The sequence below is a fragment of the Plecotus auritus genome, assembly GCF_963455305.1.
Source record: "Plecotus auritus genome assembly, chromosome: 6".
Classification (NCBI taxonomy): Eukaryota; Metazoa; Chordata; class Mammalia; order Chiroptera; family Vespertilionidae; genus Plecotus; species Plecotus auritus.
The window spans coordinates 143785999-143810347 of NC_137773.1; the positions used below are offsets into that span (position 1 = coordinate 143785999).

At 46.8% G+C, this 24349-nt stretch overlaps 1 protein-coding gene across 1 annotated transcript in view; it reads right to left on the reverse strand.

Annotated features, from left to right (window-relative positions):
* Positions 1-24349, reverse strand: part of FGD5 (FYVE, RhoGEF and PH domain containing 5) — a 119379-nt gene that overhangs the window by 55868 nt on the left and 39162 nt on the right. Inside the window, exon 3 of the mRNA XM_080672224.1 lies at positions 15786-15918. Within this exon, the coding sequence (XP_080528350.1) occupies positions 15786-15918 (133 nt within the window). The remainder of the gene's footprint in view (positions 1-15785; positions 15919-24349) is intronic.

The following is a 24349-nucleotide window of genomic DNA, read 5'->3' on the forward strand; positions in this document are numbered from 1 at the left end:
CCTAGCTAATCCATCTCTAATAAATTCTTAGTGTTTTCTGGAGACTCAGTCCCTCTGAAGCCACCCTAACAGTGCAGACCCTGGGACCACAGTTTAGTCTCCCTCCTGCATCTCATTGCAGCTGTCACGGCATCCAAGGAGCAGGAGGGAAACTTGTGAGGCCTGCAGAGGCCTTCAGCCTCACCTGGTCTCCCGCCCTCCCACTGGCGCCAAATTGTGACTCACTGTCTGCTTCTGCATCTGCAGGGCTAGCATGGGGCTCTGTGGACAAGAGTGGCTCACTCTTCCCAATGTGGGGGCTCCTTCAGAGTCCCACGTGTGAAAAGGCTTTGTTTACAAAATCCTCTCAATGGAAACTGTATTCTGCCAGGACAGGCCTCTACAGCTAAGAAAACCCTGTGGTCAAGCTTCCATAAAGGGAGTTACTCTGCAGTGTAAGGACAGGAGTCAAGAGATCCGAAGCTCAGGTTCTTGCCCTATAAAATGAGGACAAGAGTCAAGATGACCTCCAACCTCCAATCTTCCAGGGGCCTGTGACTCAATTCTCATTTGTCATCCAGCAGGATGCTAAGAAGGCCTGATTCAAATTCTGGGCTCCACCTCTTCTTGTACCTATGCCCTTGGACAAAAGTTATTTCTCTTCTCTGAGTTCCATTTGTAAAACATGGATGATAACGATGATGATGATGATGATGATGATGATGATGATAATGCCTATTTAATAATAAAATAGCTAGCATTTATTGAACACTTAGTATGTACAAAGCTAAGTATGGCTCTAACCTTTTTACACACATTACCTCCTCTTCTTTCTTATATTTTTATTTTTTTTTTAAGGAAAGGGATGGGGGGCTTCAGTGGGACTCAAGAAATGGTGGTGGCATCACAACCTGAACAGTGTTAGAGACTGGAGAAGGGGGTTCAAGGGCTAGTCCTTGTTGTGGGCCCCATGCCCAGTATACAGTAGGTGCTTGGTAAATGCCTGTAGATTTAGGTGATGGATGTATTCATGGATGAGAGAGCAGCTGTGTAGCCCTGGGGTGCAGCAGTGTGTCTAGCTGTGGTCTCCATGTGTGCTGCTGTGAGTGTGTGCACCCAACATAGATGTGGGATTATATGTTTGTGCGTGTGTGCCTTTACACATATCATCTCACTGAATCTTCCTAAAAACCTATGAGGTAGGTACTTATCATCACCATTTTACAGATGAGGAAACTAAGGCATCAGTAAGTCATACCCTTTGCCCAAAATCAATGCTAATAAGTGGCAGATCCAAGATTCAAATCCAGAGAGTGTGGCTCCAACATCCTAGCACTAAACAACGTGCCTGGCACATAGTAAGCACTCAGTAATGGCATCTCTGCTCATTATAGATGATGGTGGGTTTTTCAAATTGGGAAGTACCTATCTTTATCTGACTAAAGAGCCGGCAGCAGAAGACTTACATTCCAGGAGGGGCCTGGGCTAGTCTTTGGGCCTCAGCTCTTCTGATTCTTATCCTCAAGAGTAGTGCCTACTGTGTACATAGGAAAGAACTGTATCAAAAATCAGGGCACCCGGGTCAACATCTCGGCCAAGCCATGAGCAGCTATGCGACCAAGGGCAAACCCCTCTCAGATGCCTCTGTTTCTTCTTTGGAAGTTGGGGGTCAATAGTCCCTCCCTCCATAAGATGATGGATGGAAGTGGTCAACCCCCACCCATGCTTTTGGCATTGTTGTTATTACCATTGTTATAATCTCGAAGCTGTGGGCTGGACTTCTGGTAGGGTCGGGGCACTGGCCACTCTGCACGTCCTTTGCAGTCCTCCTGCCAGACAGGCAGACTCCGGGTGGGACGTACCGGCCGTCCCGCTTTAGTGACTCTGCCAATGATGGATGTGTCTTCGCCATCCAGACAAGAGGGAGGCCATGAGCCCAAGGCTCTCCTCAGAAGCTGCTTATGGGCGTTGTCCAACTGGGCCATTTAATATAGATGTTTATTTAACCAGGAAATGAACTTTGAGGTTGACGGCAGTGTCCAGGGACAGACTTCTGGGAACAGGGTTCCTCCCAGGAGCACGGGGCCTGGGGCGCCAGGGCTATCGCCTTTCTCAGGCGGACACTGTGGGTGTTACATCAGGTGGCTGCTGGCCCCTCTGTCGGAGGCTGAAGCAGCTTATCACCTCTGTTCTCCAGGGCTGCCCAGTCCTGCCTTCCTCCTCAGGCCCCATGCAAACCAGCCAGGCCACTGCTGACTATTCTGGGACCAGGTCAGGTTGGGAGGGACAGCCCTCCTTTAGGGATCTTTGAGGTTAAACAGTGGGTCACAGAAACAGTTGAGAGTCCTGGCCTCTGGGCTTCAGTTTGTCCAGCCTTAAAATGGGGGTACTTAGCCTCCTTCTAGAATAGCAGTTTGCCAAGTGTGGTCCCAGAACCTCTGGGGTTCTGCCTCCCTTTTCCAGCTACATATCTGTGTGAGCCTGGATTTTCATGAAGGGTGACCAAAACAACAGTTCCAACAGTCTGAATGCAGAAGCAACTAGGAGAATCCATCTGTTTTCTATTTAACCAGACATTAATATTTGGGGGGGAAAAGCAAAACTAATGTCATTCTCACTAATTTTTTAAAAAACAGTTATTTTTTTCATTGAAAATGGTATTTGTGTTAACATATAATGGGTTATTATTGTTATTTTAAAATGTATTAAAAGATAGTGTGACTTTCTCATGTGGTAAACATTGACAGATATAACTCATAGGAACAACTATTTGAGGTCCTCAATCATTTTTAAGAGTCTGAGACCAAAAGGTTTTGAGAGCTACTGGTAAAGAAGTTATAACAAAGATCATATAGAATTAGGGATGGAAAAGTTGTTCATTCTCAGTGAAGAGCAATGGAAAAATGAGGCATCACTGTCACTGTACTATATTAACAATAATTATTGGGAGAAGCAGGCCAAGAACCCCAGGCTTTCTGGCCTGGCCCTCAGGATATCCCCAAGCACACCAGGGGCCACATGATCTTTCTCCGCGATGTCCTATCCTGCAGAAGAGGAGGGACCACCTTCAAAGCTCCTAGTTTGTCACCACTGTCCCTGTTGGCAGGCTCTTGAGTTTACACCTGCTCTACGTTTAAACAGCCACCTCTCTTTTCAACCTGATCTCTGCTTGGTCCTTGCCAAGCCCCACATCCTGACATCTTGGTCTTGCTCAGTTTCCCTTCCCAGTTACAGCTGTCCTCTCCACGTAGGGTCACCTGGGAACTCCAATCTCCATGCTGTAACCCTCAGCCTCTTGCCTCCATAAGACTTCCTTCTCAGACATCTACATCCACTCAATCCACCCTGGGCTTGTTCCCACTCAGAACCGTCCTGCCTCTAAAGGGATGAGCTCCTCGGTCCCCATCTTGGACCTAAGCTACCTAGCATCCCTACATCCTCTGCTGCACATGTCGCTTAGCTCATCAAGAGCTCCAGGCATCTGCCCCCTCTAATCCATCCTCTGCCATGGTGGTCACCTTCTGCTATCTCCTGCAGCCCCAAGTGGCTCCAGTGGCTCCCCAGCACTAGATGACAGAAAGAACTTGTCATCTAGAATTATGCTGAGAGCCCATGCTCTGGGGCCAGATCTGGTTTCAAATCCTGGGCTCTACCCCTTCCTCTACCTATGCCCTTGGACAAGTTGTTTCTCTTCTCTGACACCCATCTATAGAATAGGGATAATAATAATAACACCTACTTAATAATATAACAGTTAGCATTTATTGAACACTTAGTAGGTGCTAAGTTGGCTCTAAATTTTTTATACGTATTATCTTACTGAATCCTCCCAACCCCCTATGAGGCAGACACTACCATTATTATCTCCTTTTACAGATGAGGACACTGAGGGACAAATAAGTCCTGCCCTTTGCCTATGACTTAACCTGAAGACCCTTTCCAGGCACTTCTTCTGCACTCCGCCATGCCCCAGGGAACCCAATTTTATTCCTAAAATCAGCCGACTTTTTCCTACCTCCGGGCCTTTTTGGCACATGCAAGTTCCTATGCCCAGAATACCCTCCAGACTCAGTAAGTGTCTCTAGATCACACACTAAGCCAAGGTAGGCACCCCATGTTCCCTATCTGTCAGCCTCCTCCGCTCTATAGTCCATCAAAAAAAAAAAAAAAAAAGAATTCTCTCTAGAGAGGGGGAAGAGGCTGTTTCAAGCCGTGGGGAAATATTCTTAACTAGTCTTCATTGTTTTGAGGGTCCCAGTGAAGGGCACATTGGAGGATTCTGAGGTCACACCTGGAAAAGGAAGAGTGCTAGGAAGCCTGACTCCAGGAGAACACTGTCTCCAACCTGCCTCTGGGCACGGCTGTCAGGGACATGGTCATTCCCCCTTGGAATTCAGATTATGATTTCCAGCACAGCCTTCAACGGCTAGAAAATCCAGAGAAAGGAGGTCGGAGAAAGATGGCTCATTTTTTATCCTAGCTGTTACTTGTGCTCCCACAGGGGCAGAGAAGGGATGAGGATGGAGAAGAGGAGGCAACGCCTGCTAGGACAAAGGGGGAAGAAGTGGGACCAAAGAGAGGCCTATCCCCTGGGCCAAGTGGTCAGCTTCTAATTCACGCGGACACCTGCCTTATTCTGGTTATAGGCTAGTGTGAGTCTGGGTTTGGCCTGGATACTTTAAAAAACTTTTAATTTTGGAAAGAATCTTTGATTCTGTCTGCAGTGTGTAATACATTTGTAGAAGCATCAAGTTGTCTTGGCACGCCCTGAATGAGGCAACAGGAAACCTGATTTCTACTCCTGACTGCCTCTGACCTGCCAAATAACCCTGAGCAAGTGATGGCCTCTCTATGAGCTTTACTTTTCCTTCCTGTAAGTCAAAGCAATCTCCGGCATAACTGAGACTTTTTACCCATTGACTAGCAACCCCCAATTTCCCTCTCCCCTAGTCCCTGGCAAACACCATTCTGCTCTCTGCTCCTATAAATTTGACTGTTTTAGGTTCTTCATACTGGTGGAATCATGCAGCATTTGTCCTTCTGTGACTGCCTTACTTCACTTGGCATAATGTCCTCCATGTTCATCCATGTGACAAGATTCTCTTCCTTTCTAAGGCTAAATAATACTCTACTATATGTATACACCACATTTTATCCATTTATCTATCTATGGACATTAAGAAGGTAGCTCTCATATTAAGTGTTCTTACCACAACAACAACAACAAAAAAAATAAAACCAAGTGATCTGCAAATGCCCGTATTAGCTCTCTCACCTTCCAGAATCCCCGAGTGACCGTGATTGTGACTGGCAAGCACAGACTGTTTGACAACAGGAAAAGGCCAGGGTGGGACTCGCATGGCGAACTTTCAGCAGCAGGGTTATATACTAGGTATGCACAGTGACTGCCACGAAGTCAGGAAGGAGAAAGCGAGGTTGAGTATGACCTTGGGGCCCAAATCCTAAACAAGTGGGGGAGGGGCACTGTGGCAGAGAGGAAAATCAGCCACAGAACAAGCTCTCTCAGTGCCAGGACATTCTCACTGTCCCCATATCCAGCCCTTTGGCTCCTGACAGCCCCGAAGCCCTCCAGGACCTGGAACAAGGTGAGACATGTGGGTACATGGACACCTCCCGAACCTTTGAGCCCCTTTCTTTCCTATCCCTTTGTGCTCTGAGAGTTTGCCTCCCTCATCCTCCTCCACTCATGCTGCCTTGAGACATCTCTGTGTGACTGTACTGAAGACTGCACGCTCTGCGTGGTTACTGGGCAACCGGTGAGAAGCAGGGCTGGAGTGTAGCTTGGCCCCTCGCTGTGCCAAGTAAACCACACGGAACCAAATAACTGTTTTCATTTCATTAAACTGTCTTGCATTTAAGTTTGTTTTCCTTACTTAAATGCAGGAGCTGAGTCTAATGTATTCATTTCTTTATTAGTTTATTCTCAGCTATTCACTGAATACTACTTTATGTGCCAGGCAGTAAGGACAAAACTGTGAATAGGACAGGCAAGGTCCCTGGCATCCAGGGAGCTATTCTGACAGGGAAAGACAAGTAATATGCAGAAAAATAAAGAACACAATCAAGGTTTGAGGTAAGTATGAAGAAGGAAATAAACAGAAATTCCACTGCCAAACACAGCAGGTGAACAGGCCCTCTTAAGGAGGTGACGTTAACTTAAGACCTATATCCAGCTGTATAAGAGGCAGGGATAGTGTTTCAAGTAGATAAAACTGCAAGCGCAAAGGTCCTGGGGTGAGTTTAAAAAACAGACAGACCTAAAAAAAATAAAATAAAAAGAAAGAAAAAAGAACAGATAGAACTCATTTTTATATCCTTCATGATATCTGCAAAAGGTCTACACATTTGTTGAATTTCATTTGACCCATGATTAACACAGGGCAACAGAAGATGAAATGGTTGGTGCCAACAACCATAAGAGGAAACACATAGGAGAAGCAGGTCGGAGGTGGGGTGGGAAGATAACAGGTTCAGCTTGGGATGTGTGGAGTCCGAAGTGTCTGCAGGGCTTCTGAGAATAGCCTAAACGGGCAACTGGAAGCTAGAGTGGGGGCTGCACAGTGGGGTCAGGCCAGAGAGTCAGATCTAGGAATGCCATCTACGTAGGGCTGGCCACTGCCCTGGAATGGGCTGACTGAGCAACGGACACAAAATGTGAGGCAGGGTCGAAGCTCAGGCCTTGGAAAATAAATGTCTCATGTGGCGGCGTAGGCAGGGTAGGATGTCAAAGAAGTAGGGAGAGAACCAGGAGAGGATAGAGTCTGAGAAGCCAAAGGAAGAGAGAAGGCCATTGATCTGAGTAAGACGGGGTCTGAGGTGGACAGTATGGAGAGGGCCTGCTTTGTGGAGGTCAGGGGAGGTCATGCAGAGCAAATGACAACAGTGAGGAAGGAGAAGCATGGGGAAAGTTTGAATATGTCTGTGGGCTGAAGGAAGTCCTACAGAATTTCTTCTACCCACCTCCTTCTTCTTTGCTCCAGCCACACTGACCAAGTCTTCTAGCTCAAGAAGGTCATTCCCACCAGCCCACCTTTGCACTGCTGTTCTCTGTCAGGAACACTCTGTTCCTAGATCTTCCCATTGCTTTCTCCCTCACACTATTCAGCTCCCTGCTCAAAGGTTTCCTTTTCATTAAGAAGGCGGAATTCCCTTAGAAATTAGAGTCCTCATGCATTGCTGGTGGGAGTGCAGCTGCTGTAAAAATTGGTCTGGTAGCCCCTCAAAAAATTAAACTTAGAATTACCATATGATCTAGCAATTACACTTCTGGATCTATACCCAAAAGAGCCGGAAGCCGGGTCTCAAAGAGGTATCTATACACACATGTTCATAACAGCATTATTCACAATAGCCAAGATGGGGAAGCAGTTCAAGTGTCCATCAACCTAATGAATGGATAAGCAAAATGTGGTCTATACATACAGTGGAATATTATTCAGCCTTAAAAAGGAAAAAAATTCTGCCCAGCCGGTGTATCTCAGTGGTTGAGTGTCAACCTATGAACCAGGAGGTCAAAGTTTGATTCCTGGTCCGAGCACATGCCTGGGTTGTGGGCTTGATCCCCAATGTGGGGCGTCCAGGAGGCAGCCGATCAATGATTCTCTCTCATCATTGATGTTTCTATCTCTCTCCCTCTCTCCTTTCCTCTCTAAAATCAATAAAAATATATTTTTTTAAAAATTTTAAAAAAGGAAAAAAATTCTAACATGCTATACTATTCAGGGGTCCTCAAACTTTTTAAACAGGGGGCCAGTTCACTGTCCCTCAGACTGTTGGAGGGCCGGACTATAGTTTAAAAAAAACAAACTATGAATAAATTCCTATGCGCACTGCGGGCTCGGGACGAGTCGGCTGCTAAGCAGGACAGGCAGCGGCACCCGGCGGGCCGGATAAATGTCCTCGGCGGGCTGCATGTGGCCCCACGGGCCATAGTTTGAGGACCCCTGCTAGATGAACCTTGAGGACATTACAGGAAGTGAAATAAGTCAATCACAAGGGACAAATACTGTATTATTCCACTTGAATGAGGTCCCTAGAGCAGTGAGACAGAAAGTAGAATGGCGATTGGCAAGGACTGGGGCGGAGGGGGCGAAGAATGAGGAGTTAATGTTTATTGGGCACAGAGTTGCAGTTTGGGAAGGTGAAAAAGTTCTGGAGACGGATGGTGCTAACAGTTGCACAAGTGTGAATGTACTTAATGCCGCTGAACTGTACACTTAAAAATGGTTATGATGGTGGATTTTACATTATGTGTATTTTAACTTAAGTTTTAAAAATGGGGATAAAGGGAGAAACCAAGATGGAAGCATAGGTAAACACCTAAACTGCTGCCTCGCACAATTTCAAAACTACAACTAAAAGACAAAACAGACACCATCCAGAACCACAGGAAGGCTGGCTGAGTGGAAATTCTACAACTAGAAGGAAAGAGAAAAGCACACTGAGACTCAGAGGAGCTGCAGGAGGCAGAGGTACTGAGACGCACGCAGAGAGGACTGGCAACTGAGTGGGCGGCTGGCTTTCTCAAGCGGGAGGGAGACAAAAGCTCCCGACTGCGCTGAACTCCAGTTCCGGGCCAGACTCTGGGGACCCAGACTCATATGGGGTGAAACTGGACTGTCAGGAAAGAGAAAAGCACACTGAGACTCAGAGGAACTGCGGAAGGCACAGGTACTGAGGTGGAGACAAAAGCTCCCGACTATACTGAACCCCAGTTCTGGGCGAGACTCTGGGGACCCAGACTCATTCGGGGAGAGATTGGACTGTCTGGCAGCGGGCAGAACTCGAGGGCGGCTTTCTCTCAGAGGGGCTTGCAGCGATTACCACGGGACACTGAGACACAGGGGCCTATTAGGGCAGGGCTGACGGGAAACCAATGCTGTCTGCTCCACCCTGAGACTCCGCCCCATCCAAGCTGAGCACAGAGGCTTTCGCAAGTCCTATATCATAAGGGTGTCTCCAGCACATAAGTTCTCCCAGCGTAGACACAGCTGATCCTCACAGCCAATTGGCCTGGAGGTTAATTCCTCCCAGTGATACCAACAACAATCAAGGATTAACTACAACAAGACTGTGCACACAGCCCACAAAGGGGTGCACCAAGAGTGTCCACCTCAGGTAACTGGGGAGGCTGAGCCACTGGGCCCTATAGGACACCTAGCACACAAAGCCACTCTATCAACTCAGGGAAGCAGCAAAAATGCAGAGACAAAGAAACAGATCACAAATGAAAGAAATAGAGGAAAGCAAACGACTGGGTATAGAGTTCAAAACCATGGTTATAAGGTTTTTCAAGAATTTTCTAGAAAAGGCTGATAAATTTAGCGAGACCCTCGAGGATATGAAAAAGAACCAACTAGAAATTAAGCATACACTGACTGAAATAAAAAATATTATACAGAGATCTAACAGCAGACTAGAGGATCGCAAGAATCAAGTCAAAGATTTGAAATACAAAGAAGCAAAAAAAAAACTCAACCAGAAAAGCAAAACAAAAAAAGAATCCAAAAATATGAAGATAGTGTAAGGAGCCTCTGGGACAACTTCAAGTGTACCAACATCAGAATTATGGGGTGCCAGAAGAAGAGAGAAAGCAAGATACTGAAAACCTATTTGAAGAAATAATGGCCAAAAACTTCCCCCACCTAGTGAAAGAAATAGACTTACAAGTCCAGGAAGCGCAGAGAACTCCAAACAAAAGGAATCCAAAGACCACACCAAGACACATCATAATTAAAATGCCAAGAGCAAAAGACAAAGAGAGAATATTAAAAGCAGCAAGAGAAAAACAATTAATTACCTACAAGGGAGCACCCATATGATTGTCAGCTGATTTCTCAACAGAAACTATGCAGGCCAGATGGGAGTGGCAAGAAATATTCAAAGTGATGAATAGCAAGAACCTACAACCAAGATTACTCTACCCAGCAAAGTTATCATTCAGAATTGAAGGTCAGATAAAGAGCTTCACAGATAAGAAAAAGCTAAAGAAGTTTATCACCGCCAAACCAGTATTATATGAAATGCTGAAAGGTATTCTTTAAGAAGAGGAAGAAGAAGAAAAAGGTAAAGATAAAAATTATGAACAATGAATACATATCTATCAACAAGTGAATCTAAAAATCAAGTGAATAAAAAATCTGATGAACAGAATAAACTGGTGAATATTATAGAATCAGGGGCATAGAAAGGGAGTGGACTGACAATTCTCGGGGGGAAAGGGGTGTGGGGGGTGCGGGAAGAGACTGGACAAAAATCATACACCTATGGATGAGGACAGCGGGGGGCGGGTAAGGGCAGAGGGTGGGGTGGGAACTGGGTGGAGGGGAGCTATGGGGGAAAAAAGAGGAACAATTGTAATAATCTGAACAATAAAGATTTATTAAATTAAAAAAATAATAATAATTTTAAATAAATGGGGATAAAGGCCTACTCTAACCTCCCTAACTTTTCTTCCGTCATCACCCCTGGTGCTCTGTCCTCCACCATCACAATGTGTTTTGTTTGTCTGCTGGTTACAGCACTTTCACCACCTGTGCTACCTCAGGAGTTTGTGGCTGATCGTTCCTCTTATTTAAAATGTTAATGCCACCAGGACAGGGAGGTGCCTAGCCTGACTTGTGACTGCTGTATGTTGAGCCCATAGAAGGGTGCCTGCCACATATTAGGTGCTCAGTGAGTACTTAGTAAATAAATAAATTTCCATTGAAGAGGAGGAGGGACAGGGAGAAACTGAGTGAGAATACAGAGAGAAGAGCTGCAGACGGGAGGGAATTCATGTTGGAAAGGGGACGAGGTTGTTTTCTGGAAGGAGAGCAGGCTGCAGCCTGAGGAAGCTGATGCAAGTCTAGAAGGGCCTCCCAGGACCAGGGGAAGTAGCATTTGCAGTGGGGCAATGTGCAGGACTGCACAGGTGGGTTCTGAGGTCTGTGGCGTGGAGAAAGCACATGGGGACACTTAACCCAGACTGGAGACTGGCCCATGGAAATAACCAGGGCTCACGGGGACCCTTTAACTTAGGCAGACCGTCAGGGTGAGGCCAAAGGCACAAGGCCTAGGGGTGTGAGGTCTGCAAGGAGGCCTAGGCTAGGCTGACTAACCTCGGGTGCAGCCAAGGAGGAGACAACTTGCATAAATGGGGAGCCACAGAGGGCGTGATGGCAGGAGAGTCTGTTCCAGAGACAGGGCACTAACTTCTGCCCGGGGTCAGGGGTGGACCTGTCAGGGAAACTCAGTGACGACTGGTCTCAGGCTAGGGAGGGGCCCCAACCCCTGGGCTGGTCTCGAGGGAGCTGGTATTTGGCTTGAAAAGTACCCATTAGTCTGAGAACTGGGCTCATTGTCAGGGAGGAGCAACAGGCCAGCCAACCTTTGAATGTCTCCTTTCAGTGCTAGATCTATTTTTAAGTCCTTCTCATTTTTCCTTTTTTGCCCCCTCCTTCCTTCAACCCACACCCTTTGTATGTCTAGGAGTGGGAGAGAGAAAGAGGTTCCATATGGGTGGACTAGCTGGGTTCAGCTTCCTATCCTGCTCCAACAACCTCTCCCCTCCTGACTTGGTCACCCCAAAACATCTAGGAAGAGTGGGGCTCACCACCCTTTATTTTTGCATAAACCATATCAAACGGTAAGAAGGGTGAGACTCACCCCTCCACTCCCCCAACCTGAGGCAGGGGGAGGGGTGGGGAGCAATTCTATTGATCACTCACACCTTCTCTAGGTCTGTTCCTGCAAGATGGTTAAAGATGGAAATCTGGGTGATGGAGGCACAGAGAGGAGAGGTTTTTGCCTTTTGGACAAACAGAATTTTCAGACACCATGGAAGACAAAGAATCAGGAATAAATGCTCCTTCTCCCCACCTCCCAACCCACCAAGTGTCTATGGCAAAAAGGAGCCAGGAAAGATTGCTCACTCTGGAAATCTCCCTGCACGCTTGCCCCGAGGCCTGGCAACTCAGGAACGCTTCCACACTGAGTGCTCTGGAACAGCCTCTTAGGGGTCAGTTTAGCAGCAGGTACGAAGACTGCTCACCGATCCACTGAGTCCCTTCTGGGATCTGCCCTAGAGGAAATCTTGCACGTGCATCTAAGGAGGTGTATGAGCAGTGCACTACAATGCTGTTGGTGATGCAAGCACATGAAAAACATGGCAAAGGTCCCTCAGCAGCGGGATGGTGAAATAAACCACCGCATATCCATAAAATGGAATACTACACAGCGCTAAAAAATAATTTAGAGTTCTATATACCAATATGGGAAAATACTAAGAATTCTGTGTACAAACCCAACCAACCAAGTTACTCCACGTTTCTTACAGTTTTATATAATTTATGGAAAAATAACTCCACGAACAATACCACCCATTTTTTCACTCATAATAAAATATGTAGGTGAATTCAGGAGGAAAGTTCTGGAAGGGTTCATGCCAAACTGGGTACTACAGTTACCTCCGTAAGGGCACAGGGATTGGGAAGGAGTATTCCAGGGGACTTTAACCTTCGCCTGTGATGATTTCATATGCCACAGGGAGAATCTAGTAGAGCACATCTCACATGATGAGACCGTAATTTTTAAAGGTAATTCCGACTTTGTCACATGACGAAAATCTCACGCAGAAGGAAGAGGGGGTGGTGGGACAGAGAAGCTCAACCTCATTTGATAGATAAGAAGGCTGGGCTCCCGAGAGTGAACTGACCTGCCAGCAGGAATCTTAGACCCGCATTTCTCCCTCTGTGCTCAGAATGACAGGTTGCTCCTGTCTCCGACCCGGGCTCCCTCTGCAGGCCCCACACCTGGCTGGCCTCCAGCAGGATGTATCAGAGGCCCCTGGCTGAGGCAGGAGCTGCCTTAGTTCCATGACTTGGCATTGTTGCCGAGTCCCACTTGACCTGAGGCAGGTTGTTTCCCACCCGAAAGCTCTGACCTTCGTGTGTTCTTTTCCTGTGTGTCAGGCATTGTTCTCAGTTTCCATAGACGTGTTTACTCTCATAACTATTCTGAAGCAGTACTGTGATTGTTTGCCCGATTTTGTAGATGGGAAACTGAGGAACAGAGTGGTTAAGAAGTTGTTCAAATCACTCACCTAGCAAGTGGCAAAGCTGGGTGTGAAGCTCTTGTTCTCTATGCTACCCTGCCTCTTATAAGCTTTTTATTCCTAGGGGTGTCCAAGGAGCAGCCTGGAGACCAGAAGGCTGGGATGCTGATTACCATTGTCCAGGGTCCTTGTACCTCATGTCTTCACTGGGGTCCTGGGAGGTCAGACCCTCCCTTCTCCCACTTTCCCTTTGACTCTGACTCAGAAACAACAGATCGTTATTATGTCCCTACTATGTGGCCGGCACTTTCCCATCTGTGTTCTTATTCAACCCATAGCCCAGCAATTACTATTAATGCTCCCATTTTAGAGACGGGAGGCTGAGATGCGTGATGGAAAGCGACTGGTCAGCGGTAACACAGCTGGAGGAGGAGATGAGGATGATTCCAGAAGAAGGTCTAACAGAGAACTCTATGACTGTGGCAGGAAGCCAACACGAGGTGGGGGACCTTGGAGCACAGAAAGTCACACATGGGAGGCCCCGCTGCTCCATCAGTTCTTCAACTCTTCCAGGCATGATACCCACATCCAATTCAGATCTCAGATTCAGACCACATTCCCAATAACTACTATAATGTTCCTGCTCCCAGGTTCCATGACCTCAGGGATGCCCAGAAAAGGCAAATCCATCTCTAAACAGGCACAGGCATGCTAACTCAACGTTCCCCTTCCTTCTCCCCAAAAAGTCACTAGTTCCTTTCTGGGAAACAGGGAGGAGTGGAGAGGTAAGAGAAGGCCCCCAGGACTGCAGCAAAAAAAACAAACAATGGGCTCGGAGCCAGCCAGACCTGTTTTTGAATCCCGACCCCCACAATCACCAGCAGTGTGGTCTTGGCAAACCACTTAAACTCTCTGAACCTCGAGTCCTCAACTGTAAAACAGCGATGATGGTAATGACTTTGAAACTGTTATAGGGAATAAAAGAGATAACAAATGTGCAATCGTTTGGTGCCAGGAAAGCACTCACTCTATCTAGAGGGGGAGAAGCAGGGACAAGAGTGAAAGGGGAAGGGGACGAGGGGCCCAGTGGGAAAGCCCCCTTCAGGGTTCTCCATGGCACTGGCCAGGTCACTTTAAGAAAACACTGTATGGAGAGATAAATGAATTTTTAAAAGAAATCGAGGGTATAAAAACAAAATGAAAGACATAACCATTTATAAAATGCTTGGTAAGGGCCAGGCACTCCTGCTGAGTGCTTCCGCATGAACAGTCTTACATCAGTGTGACACACCTACCCTAGGATCGGAAGGAGATGACGAAGTGTGGAAGACAGACACAGGACAAGGTGCCTAAAGGAGGTCTGTCAGATAGGAGGCAGTGTTCCTCTGCCTTCCCAGCTACTCGTCACAGGCAGGCAGGAGAGGGGCCCAGAAGACGGAGTGGAGAGAATTTCAAGCATCTAAACATTCCTCACCTGTCCCCTGTGGTCTCAATTCCTGGCTCTCATCACCCTGTGATATTTCCCTGGTAACACTGAATAGCAGCTGTGTGACGCTGGGCAAGTTCTTTACCTCTCTGTTTCTTCAAATGTAAAATATGGACAGCAATTCTTGGTTCCCAGAAAGGGAGTGTGGAAAGAATGAGATGATGTCAGGGGATGGAAGTGAAGCAGGGCTCACCATGAGCACCCAATAGTGAGCACATATATTGTGGATTCAAACAACTGAGGATCAAAAATATTCTAAAAAAAAAGGAAATCACAGAAAGTTCCAAAAAGCAAAACTTGAAGGCACACAAATAAAATGATACATAGGCACACCCTGCTGTAGCCTCTACGTAAAGATAGGTTATAGAAGGGACTTGAGTAGCCGTGGATTTTGGTATCTGTGGGGATTCTGGAACCAATCCCCGAGGGTACTGCGGGACAACTGTAATTACCACCACGTACCAGTGCTCCATAGGAAGGTCTGGGTCTCCATTGAGACTTGGATCCAAGAGACTATCTGCCTCCAAACAAAGGGCTAGGCAGCCCTTCTCTCAGCCCCACCTCCTAGGCCAGTGGTCGGCAAACTCATTAGTCAACAGAGCCAAATACCAACAATACAACAACTGAAATTTCTTTTGAGAGCCTAATTTTTTAAACTTAAACTTCTTCTAACGCCACTTCTTCAAAATAGACTTGCCCAGGCCGTGGTATTTTGTGGTAGAGCCACACTCAAGGGGCCAAAGAGCCGCATGTGGCTCGCGAGCCGCAGTTTGCTGACCATGGTCCTAGTGCAGGGTATGGAGAAACCATCTTTCTTTCCATATTTCTGGATACAGTTAAGGAAACTCATTCAGATCCTTTAACTCATCTCACCCTCATGTTCCCCAATTTGCAGATGAGGAAACTTAGGTCTAGGGGCCCATGTCATTAGAGTCCAGGTCTGTCTTGATTCATTCAGGAAGCTTTATTCTAGTTCATCCACAAAGGTTCTGGGAAGCCCAAACTTCCTCAGACCCAAGAGGATATCAGCAGGAGTAGTCGCCCTTGCATCACCAACACAGGACCCTGTGTCTGCCATGTGTCTTAATGCTGCAGCCCCAGCTGCTCTGTGACTCAGCCTCTGTATCCAGCGCGGGCCTGGCTGTTTGCCAACAGCTCCCTCCACATCAAAGGGGATGGAGTGGGTCCTTTGCCATCCTCTCTCCACCTTCACATCTCTGATCCCCCACATCCCATTAGCCCCTTACCCTGGGTGGGGCACCCTACCTTGTTGGTGAGGCTGGGGTCTCTTGGAGCACTGTCCTCCTCCTCTGAGCTTCCCTGCTCTTCATCCGATGTGAGGTCCTCCTTGGGGGCTGCAGCCGAGATGGGACAGACCTTGTAGGGTTCTGTATAGGCACTGGAGTCAGAGCAAAGGAGAGAGAAGGTTAGAGCTCTGTGTCTAGCAAAGGCAAAGTAAATAGGCCAGGGGACCAATTAATGCTATAAGCCAATAACAAGTGCTCTGTGTGCAGAGAGCTCTGTGCCCTCCATGGAGACCTAGAAGTGAGTAAGACGCAGACACAAACCTTCCTACCTGCCCCCATTCTAGTCATGCTGGCCTCCTTTTAGTTCCTTGAACATGCCAAACTCTGCTTTACACATGCTGTCTAAGACAGACCCTTCTCCTGTTAGATACAAGGCAGGCTGTGATGCTAAAGGAAGGTAGAAATAATTACTATGAGGACAAGAGATATTCAATCTGATTGATCTGGTGGTCTAGACTGGCTGATCAGACAACAGGGTCAGTCCACAGGTGGCCATGTTCTCTAAGCCTAAGAAGAAATGCAAGGATGTGGTAGACAAAGTGTGGGATACACATGCCGGGCCCTAATTCCAGCTTTGCCATCATGGACAAGACACATCTCAGGATATTAGTTTCTATCTAGTCTTCTTGGGGATAATTCCCATCTCACGTTCTTGGCAGATGCTATGAGGATCAATGCTTAGAAAGCATATACAGTTGACCCTTGAATAACACTGGGGTCAGGGGTACCAATCACCTACGCAGTCGAAAATCCGAGTATAACTTAAGTTGTCCCTCTGTACACATGGGTTTCCAACTGAATAGAAAGTACAGTTGACCCTTGAACAAACGTGTTTAAGTGTAGTACAAACCCACGTTGTTCAAGGGTCAACTCTACAGGTATGATAACAATCTCATATCTATACTGCTATGGCTACTATGTGGGCATTCCATGAATTAATTCATATATGCATTCAATAAATATTTATTGATTTCCTGCTTTATGTCAAGCACAGAGCTAGGCAACCAGTAAAACACAAGTGACTAAAGCAGATATGGTCTCTGTTCTCAAAAAGGAACAACTAATGTATGATCACAAATTGTGATAAGTAAAGGATGGGAAGGAGGTGCCTTCATAGAGAATAACAAAGTGGAACTGTTTAGATAGTTCAGGGAGGGCCTCTCTGAGTGTGAGACCAGGAGGAGAAGGAGCCAGCTTGGTGACAGCACGAGGACGTGTTCCAGGCGAGAAAAGCAGCTATGGAAAGGCACTGAGGCAGCAAAGAGGTTGGCGTGTGACACAGACCAACCTGAAGAAGAATTCTCCCTTCTGGAATTCCAAGCCATCCCCACAGAGGCAGCTCTGGCCCCATAATATCCCCCTTGCCCTGATCCCTGTTCTTGGCCTCCCTCTCCACACAGCAGAGTAATTGTTCTACAGTAGAGATTGGGCTATACTCCTCTCCTGCTCAAAAATCTTCAATGGCTCCCTCCTGCCTTTGGCAATGTGGTCCCAGACTTCTCACAAAACTTCTCTTCATACTCAAAATCCAGGCATCTAGTCTTACTAACTTTTTATCACACACTTATTCCTGCCCTCTGGGAATGCCAGCATGAGTTGCTGGAATGATGGAGGGAGGGATGGATGGATGGATGGATAGATGAATGAATGGGAGGAGAGAAGGGAGCATCCACTTGCTGGACTGGATAGGCCCGACTCTAGCCCTGCATCTACCTCAGGTCCTGGTTTAGGCAGGGGACATCAGAAGAGGAGAAACTGAGCCTCAGGTGACATCTGAACTAGGGGCCCATCCTAGAGCTCCTTCTCAATTATTGTAGGAGACAGGATGCCTATCTCCACAACAATTTGAAGCCCAAGAAACAAGAGCAGGATGAGCATCCCCTAGTCCACATGGGGGCCATGAGGCCAGAGAGATCAAGGATACGGTGGCCTGTGATGGTGGCGCCTGTTCCTGCCTAGGTGTCTGCTGACATAATGTATGTGTGGAGGGCACTTGTAACTGTGCCCTTGTGTGCAGAGGCCAAAACTGAGTCCTGACCCTGAACCCTAGGCTGAGCCAAGATCTACTTTACTATCCAACTGGCTACTCCGCTGGTTAGACCTTTTTTTCTTTCTTTTCAAAAAATACTTTGTTTGCCTTTTTCTTTCAAACTATGAGAGCAAACAACATATTTTGCAACAAGCTATATATCACCAAGGTGTATAAAGGCATGAGAGAGTCCTCCAAGGACCTCCCTAACCTCCTTCACCGTCAGGGACCACCAGTTCCCTCCACTAAGGACTGTCCCTAGCCTAAAGGTCAGGCACACTGTACTTGCTCAGCAAGCTCAGAACCACATTCAGGAAAGTGACTGCATGGCTCACTGAGCCCTGGCTCCCCTCCCTCGAGAGCCACCTGCATCAATTTGCAAACATAGGTCCAGCAGACAGGGTGTGGACCCTGCTCTCCCCTTAAGAGGAATGGCTACATTAGGCTCCATGACCTCCTGTGGAGGATTACCAGTCATGGGAAGAGATGGAGCAGTTAACTGTGTCCCTAAACCATTCCTCTTCATGAGGAGAAGAAGGTACATGCTAGGCCTTTCCTAGAATGTGTTGTAAAGGAGGAAAGGACTCCCAGTCAAGCTTCCCACAGGGTGCTGGTGTCACCATCCTCCCAAGCAGCAAGCCAGAAATCTGAGCATCTCCTTGCATAGCCAGTCGCTACTTACGCATTAAAACCCCTTCCAGTTTTACTGTTAAATATCTCTCACCTCTGCTTGCATCTCTATCCTAGCCTCTGTGGTCCAAGCCATCTGTTGCCTGGACAGACATCTGTAACAGCTGTTTTCCTGTTCTTTCCTGTCCCACCCTGGCTGCCCTCCAATCTGTTCTCCACCCGGTGGCCAGAGGGACCTTGTCAAACCCAATCTGATTGTGTCACCCTCTTGCTTAAGTTGTTCAGGGATATTCCAGTGTTGTTAGAATTCAAATCCAACAGCTCAGCCTGTCAGGCAAGGCTCTGCTCAACTTGGGACACAGGAAGGTGGGTGTCCTTGGGCCCTGATGCTTGCTGTGAAGTCTGCCCAACATCAGATGCTGCTGGGCATCATAGAACTTGGGGGCTCTGTCTCAAACCAAGCACAGGGTTGTATTCCATGAAGCCCAGCTGAGCCCTGGGTGACACTGGGGAGAGAGCTCGTGAAAGCCACCCGCTTCCCCCCACCCCCTGGGGAAGGGGAGGCACTGGATCAAGGTCACATGGCAAATCCAGGCCAACACATGTTACCTCTGAAGAGGCCTCTCCCAATGCTCAACCCCATTTTATAGGCATAAAAACAGAGGCCCACTTGGGTTCCCTCAGAGTGCTGAGGAGTGTTGATGTCAGCTTGCAAGGGCGAAGCAGGTTTTGTTTTTTGTTATTTGTGCTGTTTTTTTATTTTATTGCAGAGATCAGAGCTCACACTCCCATGTTAGACTGCGTTCAAATTCTGGCATGCCACTTATTGGCTATGTTTAACCTTTCCAAGCCTCAGCGGTGCCTAATTAATTGAACTGTTGGGGGATTAATGAGTTAAATCATGTAAAACAGCTCTCTTCATTACCAGCTCAGCTGAGCTGGTAATGAAGACAGCTATTTTATTATTTACCTACTGTTGTCTTAAAGTCAACTAATTTTTAACATGTGCTATTACTCTGGTCCCATCCTAAGTGACAATACCCATGAAGTCACACTGTGTGTTCTTCTAACACAGTGGTCGACAAACTCATTAGTCAACAGAGCCAAATATCAACAGTACAACAACTGAAATTTCTTTTGAGAGCCAAATTTTTTAAACTTAAACTTCTTCTAATGCCACTTCTTCAAAATAGACTCGCCCAGGCCGTGGTATTTTGTGGAAGAGCCACACTCAAGGGGCCAAAGAGCCGCATGTGGCTCGCGAGCTGCAGTTTGCCAACCACGGTTCTAACACTTTAAAATAAAACATATAGCCCTAGCTGGTTTGACTCAGTGGATAGAGCATCAGCTCACAGACTGAAGGTTCCTGAGTTTGAATCCGGTCAAGGGCACGTACCTCAGTGGCAGGTTCCCCGGCCCTGGTCGGGGTGTGTGCAGGAGGCAACCAATCAATGTGTCTCTCTCACATAGATGTTTCTCTCTGTCTCTCCCTCTCCTTCCCACTCTCTCTAAAAATCAATGGAAAAATATCCTCAGATGAGGAATAACAATAAAATAAAACAAAACAGAATAAAATAAAATCTATATATATAAAACCCTAAGCGATTGGTCAACCGCTCCACCAGTCCACCATTTAACTGGTCGCTATGATGTGCACTGACCACCAGGGGGCAGACACTCAATGCAGGAGATGCCCCCTGGTGGTCAGTGCGCTCCCACAGCAGGAGCACCACTCAGCCGACCCGACAGGCACCAGAAGTTGGGCTCATGGCAGGCGAGCGCAGCTTCAACAGTGCGAGCCTCTCCCACCTCCTTGGCAGCGCTACGGCGCGGTGGCAGGTGCAGCGGACAGGGATGAGTGGGCGCTGGCTGCTCCAGCAGGGCTTGGGCTCCTCCCTGGCAGCCTGCCATTTTGCACACTACTACATCCCCCGAGGGGTCCTGGATTGTGAGAAGGTGCAGGCCAGGCTGAGGAACCCCACCGGTGCATGAATCCGTGCACCAGGCCTCTAGTAAACCATATAATTATTAATCTATAACATTTGACTCAAATGATCTTGCTCAGCACTGGAAATTCCCAGATCTCACAGAAACAAACCCGGTGACCTCTGACCCAACAACCATCTGTCCTCAATCCAACCTCAGCTTTGGCTAGAAATGTGGCCCATGCTCTTTTAATTCTACTTCTTCTTGTGACTTCTGTTTTCTCAAAAGATCCCTAAAACAGAAGTCAGGAGGCAAAGGTTCAGGTGCTCTGATGATATTTCTGACTTTTTTATTTCACTGTGAACACAACAAATGAGGATAAATTGCCCTTAAAAATGTGCTTTCACAACAGAAAAGAGCAAGTATCATCCAATGTCTTTGAAGACTCAATGAAAGTTATAGCAACAGACCTTATCTTGGGGAGAAATCAGTTAAATAAGCAAACCAAAACATTCTGATTCTAAGACCACAAGTGTCTACAGATCTGCTCCTTCAGACCCTGGATAGTTGCTACCAGGCTGAGCTTCGAACCCACGGAAAGAAAACAGCTCTGAGAAATGTTTCCTTGACACCTTCTGTCCAAATGCCCTGGCAGGCAGGCCCTGGCAGAACTCGTGTCTTGAGTGAGTAACCACTTCTTCCCTTAAGGAAACTGACTGGGAACCCTTACATACCACATCCATCTCCCCAGTCTGTCAGCATACAACTCTGAGATGGATCCTTTGCACAGTACGGTCTAAGGAAGACTGCAAAGCTTTATTTTTTTGGCTACCTGGTACCTGTCTGTTTGGTTTTTCAATCATTAAAAAAAAAAAATACCTATTAAGAGCCCTCCATGTTCCAGGCTCTGTCTTATAGGTACTAATGGAAAACAAATAGACAATGTTTTTGTTCTACAACCTCTCTAATTAAAATACCTATTATAATCATAACTAAGTGAGGTATTGTTTCTAGACAGCTTCTATGCATCTACCAATATATTGCACATAAGAAAGCCCTCTAACTCAACCACTAACCCATCTATATCCTCTTCCATCCACTCATCCACCCATCTGTCCATCCATCTAACTACCCATCCACTTAGCTATCTATCCAGCCATCCTTCCATCTACCCCCTTAGCTATCCAGCCATCCAATCATCCACCCTTCTACCCACCCATTCCTTCACTCACATATTCAACAAATATAGATTAGCACCTACTTCAAGGAGCTAACACATGGAGGAACCAAAGGTGACTGAAGTACTCTCTCTGGCCTCAAAGAAAGTATAGGGCAAAGTACTGGTTAAGAGGGTGGACTCAGAAGTCAGACTGCTTGGTCTGAATTCCAGCTCTACTTTAAACAAGTTACTTAACCTTCCCACGCCTCAGTTTTCATTTTTTAATTTTTTAAAATCTCTACATCAGGAGTCATGAAAGATGCCAGGGAAACAGGCAAAAAAGCCACATGGTCAGGGCTGTACGTGTAGAGACCAGGGGCCTAAACTTTGGCATCAGATAGAAGAGAGTCACTGTGTAACCTTAGGCAAGTCACCCAACCTTTCAGTTTCTTATCTGGAAAGTGGGGATGACTACGTAGGTTCATTGTGGGATTAAATGAGAACATGATAGAGACACTTCCTGGCATGTAGTAAGTCCTTTGTGGCCAACCCAGAAGAGCCTGCACAAGGCCCAAGTTCTAAACTCCCAGACTGATCTCCAGGGAGCTGTGTCCTCCCTCTGGGTCAACTTGTGCTTTAAAGGGAACATAAATTAAAGCTGCACAGAGCTCATTACCTTAAATGACCCTTCAAATGAGCACAGTCCTTTCCAGCAGGCTAGAGTCATAAAAGGACATGTGCATCCATGTGGGGAGACCAGCACTTTGTAACCCGGCCCAGGGCTATCCAACTCTGACCATTAAATCCTGTCCTATGATACTTGCTGGGAGACATAACCCCCAGCACAGCCAAAAGGGCCTAATAACTCATAAAAAAGGAACACTTCCCCCACTAGGGATCTCTCAGCAGGCGCTTTGGCCCCAAAGTCTGTTCTTGCTGGTGCTATAACATGTATGTAGGAGGTCAGATTGCAGATGCAACATCCTTTAGCTCCTCCAAGATAGACTAGGACCTTTCTAAACCTTGCCAGCTCGGCGGGGAGGGGCAGGAGCTTCAGGGATGGGAGCTGGAAAGTTTGAGATGGAGAAGACAGGATGACGGATTTGGCGAACATGACTACCCTAATTAGCAGAGCGGCTGGAAGAGTTTGGAAGTGGATGGAGGGGAGGGCTAGGTGCACAATCAGGGATTTCCAAATCTTCAGACAGTCAGTCCTCTCTCTTGCCTACTTCCCATACCACTTTCAGAGTTCACTCAAATGATCCCTCTAGGCCTTCCCCAGCTGGCACCTTCTGCTCTGATACTTCCTTGTCACTCAAAACTGACCCCTCCCATGCTTCCCTTTCTCAAAGGGACATTGGGATTGTCACAGCTAGAGCTATCTGCACTGTAACTGGGAACCTTCAATCTGATACAGTGGAAAGAGCTGAAGAGGAGAGGGAGTACTGGGTTCATCTCTAGCCTACTGCATGATCTGGGCTATAGAACCATCCTGTTGGGTCTCAGTTTGCACATCTGTGAAATAGAGATAGAGAAACAAAACACTCAGAAACAAAACACCTCAGTTTTCATTTTTTAAAATCTATAAATCAGGAGTCATGAAAGATGTCAGGGAAATAGGCAAAAGAGCCATGTGGTCAGTGCTGTAAGTTTAGAGACCAAAGGGCCTAAACTTACACATGTGAAACTGTGTGTTGAGGCCAGACTGCATGCCTCCCACAGCATGGAGGCCAGGCTCTGAGAGCAGCTGCCTGTCTGGAGCCTCCTCACTTCTAGAGTGAGGCTCTGCTCCATTCCCTGTTAGAGAGAATGCAATCTGCACCCAGGGTCAGCCAAGGGATAGTGCTTGTAATGGTTCCCAGAAACAGGACTGAAGGAGAGGCTTTTTAAAAAATTTAGTTTCCATTTTTCACTAAGTAAAAACAGAAGTATATCCTTGCTCTCTGACCTGTGACATCTCCACCCTTCCTCTTAAAACACAGTGTCAATGGTTTTATAGGGATTTGTTTTCTGTTACAACGTTTTCATTGAGTTATAATTCACATATTATAAAATTTACCCTGTTAAAATGTACAATTCAGTGCTTTTCAGTATATTCACAGAGTTGTGCAACCATCCTCAATCACCATCTAATTCTAGAACATTTTCATCAACCTAGAAAGAAACCCCATACCCTTTAGCAGTCTATCATACTCTTTCCTCCCCCAATGCCTGGCAACCACTAATCTACTTTCTGTCTCTATGGATTTGCCTATTCTGCACATTTCATATCAATGAAATCAGACAACATATGACATTTTGTATCTAGCTTTTTTCACTTAGCATAATTATTTAAAGACTCACCCACGTCCTATGACTTCATTACTTTTTATGGCTGAATAATATTCCACTGCGACCACAGAAGAGGCTAAGGATAAAGGGCACAAGTGTTGGAATTCCATCTTCTGAGGTCAGGACCCGGGTCTGCCACTTGTCAGCCCAATGACCCTAGGTCAGCTGCTTAACCTCCCTGCCTCAGTTTCCTCATCTATAAAATGGAGCTGGTAACAGTAATTACCTTTTCAGGGTTTCTGAGATGATGTGCATGAACGAGGTAGCTGGTCTGCTCAGCACAGTGCCTAGCAGTTTTATTTGCTACAATCAGTTTGAGCTAATGGCAAGGGCTGAATTAATCAGGCATAGCTCCTCAAGGTCTTACAGACTGTTCTAGGCCCACCTCTGACACCGACTTGCTATGTGACACTGGGTGGACCCCGTCCACTCTCTCTGGGCCTCAGTT